The sequence below is a fragment of the Trifolium pratense genome, linkage group LG2, assembly GCF_020283565.1.
Source record: "Trifolium pratense cultivar HEN17-A07 linkage group LG2, ARS_RC_1.1, whole genome shotgun sequence".
Taxonomy (NCBI): Eukaryota; Viridiplantae; Streptophyta; class Magnoliopsida; order Fabales; family Fabaceae; genus Trifolium; species Trifolium pratense.
Window position 1 is genome coordinate 27,126,239 of NC_060060.1, and position 965 is coordinate 27,127,203.

The window sequence follows — 965 nt, forward strand, 5'->3', positions numbered from 1 at the left end:
TCGGAGTTACGAGTATTGGGCATACAACCTAAGAAAAAGGGTTTAAGGGTTTTCCTTAATCGTTGCGGATTAAAAACTGTATAGCGAAAATTTGACTAAATTAGTCCCCGGCAACGGCGCCAAAAACTTGTTGCGATTTTTCTGCAAGTGCATAGATGTATCGTGTAGTTATAAAAGATTATCGATCCCACAGAGACTATTCTTCAATATTTCGCTAATGTTTTTTTTTGAAGCAAAAATATAGATAGATTCAAAAAAAACCAGTTTTGTACAAGGTGATCAGCCAGGATCCAACCATCAAACGGACAAGGAAAACAAAAGAGAAAGCTAAACTAAATAAGCAAATGAGCAATATGCTCCCTAAGTTTAGGACTTCTCCAACCTCTATAAACTATAGTGTTGATAATATCTTCATCTATGTTTGTATTATATACTTGATTACCAAAACAAACATCATTCCTATATTTCCACAATGTGTAAACTGTTTCAGCAGCCGCACTTTTGAGCAGTTGGGCCTTCCACCCTTTTCCTTTGCTAGATCTAGTGATCCATCTTAATTCCTCATTCCACTCCATGGGGACATGATCGACTTTCAACCACCTGAGAACCTTATGCCAGATATTTTTCAACTCAATACAGCCAAAGAAAAGGTGGTTAATAGTTTCATCATTGTGACAGAAACAACACTTCAGGTTGACTATCACACCAAATTTCTGAAGCCTATCTTTGGTTGCCAGCCTGCAATGACACGCTAGCCAGAAAACAAAAAGCGCTCTAGGCCGAGCCATATTTTGATACATAGTTTGTCTCCAACCTACCACAGCATAATCCACTCTCAACATTTGATAAACTTTCCTTGTGATAATCTTACCCTTCATGTTGTTCCACCCCTGTACCTGTTGGAGCGAGTCCCTTTGCTGAAGGATAGCTTTAAGAATCCATGAAGAATTCTGCTTTACAGGCAT

At 38.4% G+C, this 965-nt stretch overlaps 1 protein-coding gene across 1 annotated transcript; it reads right to left on the bottom strand.

The window, feature by feature from the left end:
- Positions 1–332: 332 nt before the first annotated feature.
- LOC123904480 lies at positions 333–965 on the bottom strand. The gene has a single exon (XM_045954141.1). The coding sequence runs from the start codon at positions 963–965 to the stop codon at positions 333–335; it is 633 nt and encodes a 210-aa protein (XP_045810097.1).

Coding starts and splice junctions, on each gene's coding strand:
- LOC123904480 (XM_045954141.1), bottom strand. CDS start 965: ATGCCTGTAAAGCAGAATTCTTCATGGATTCTTAAAGCTATCCTTCAG.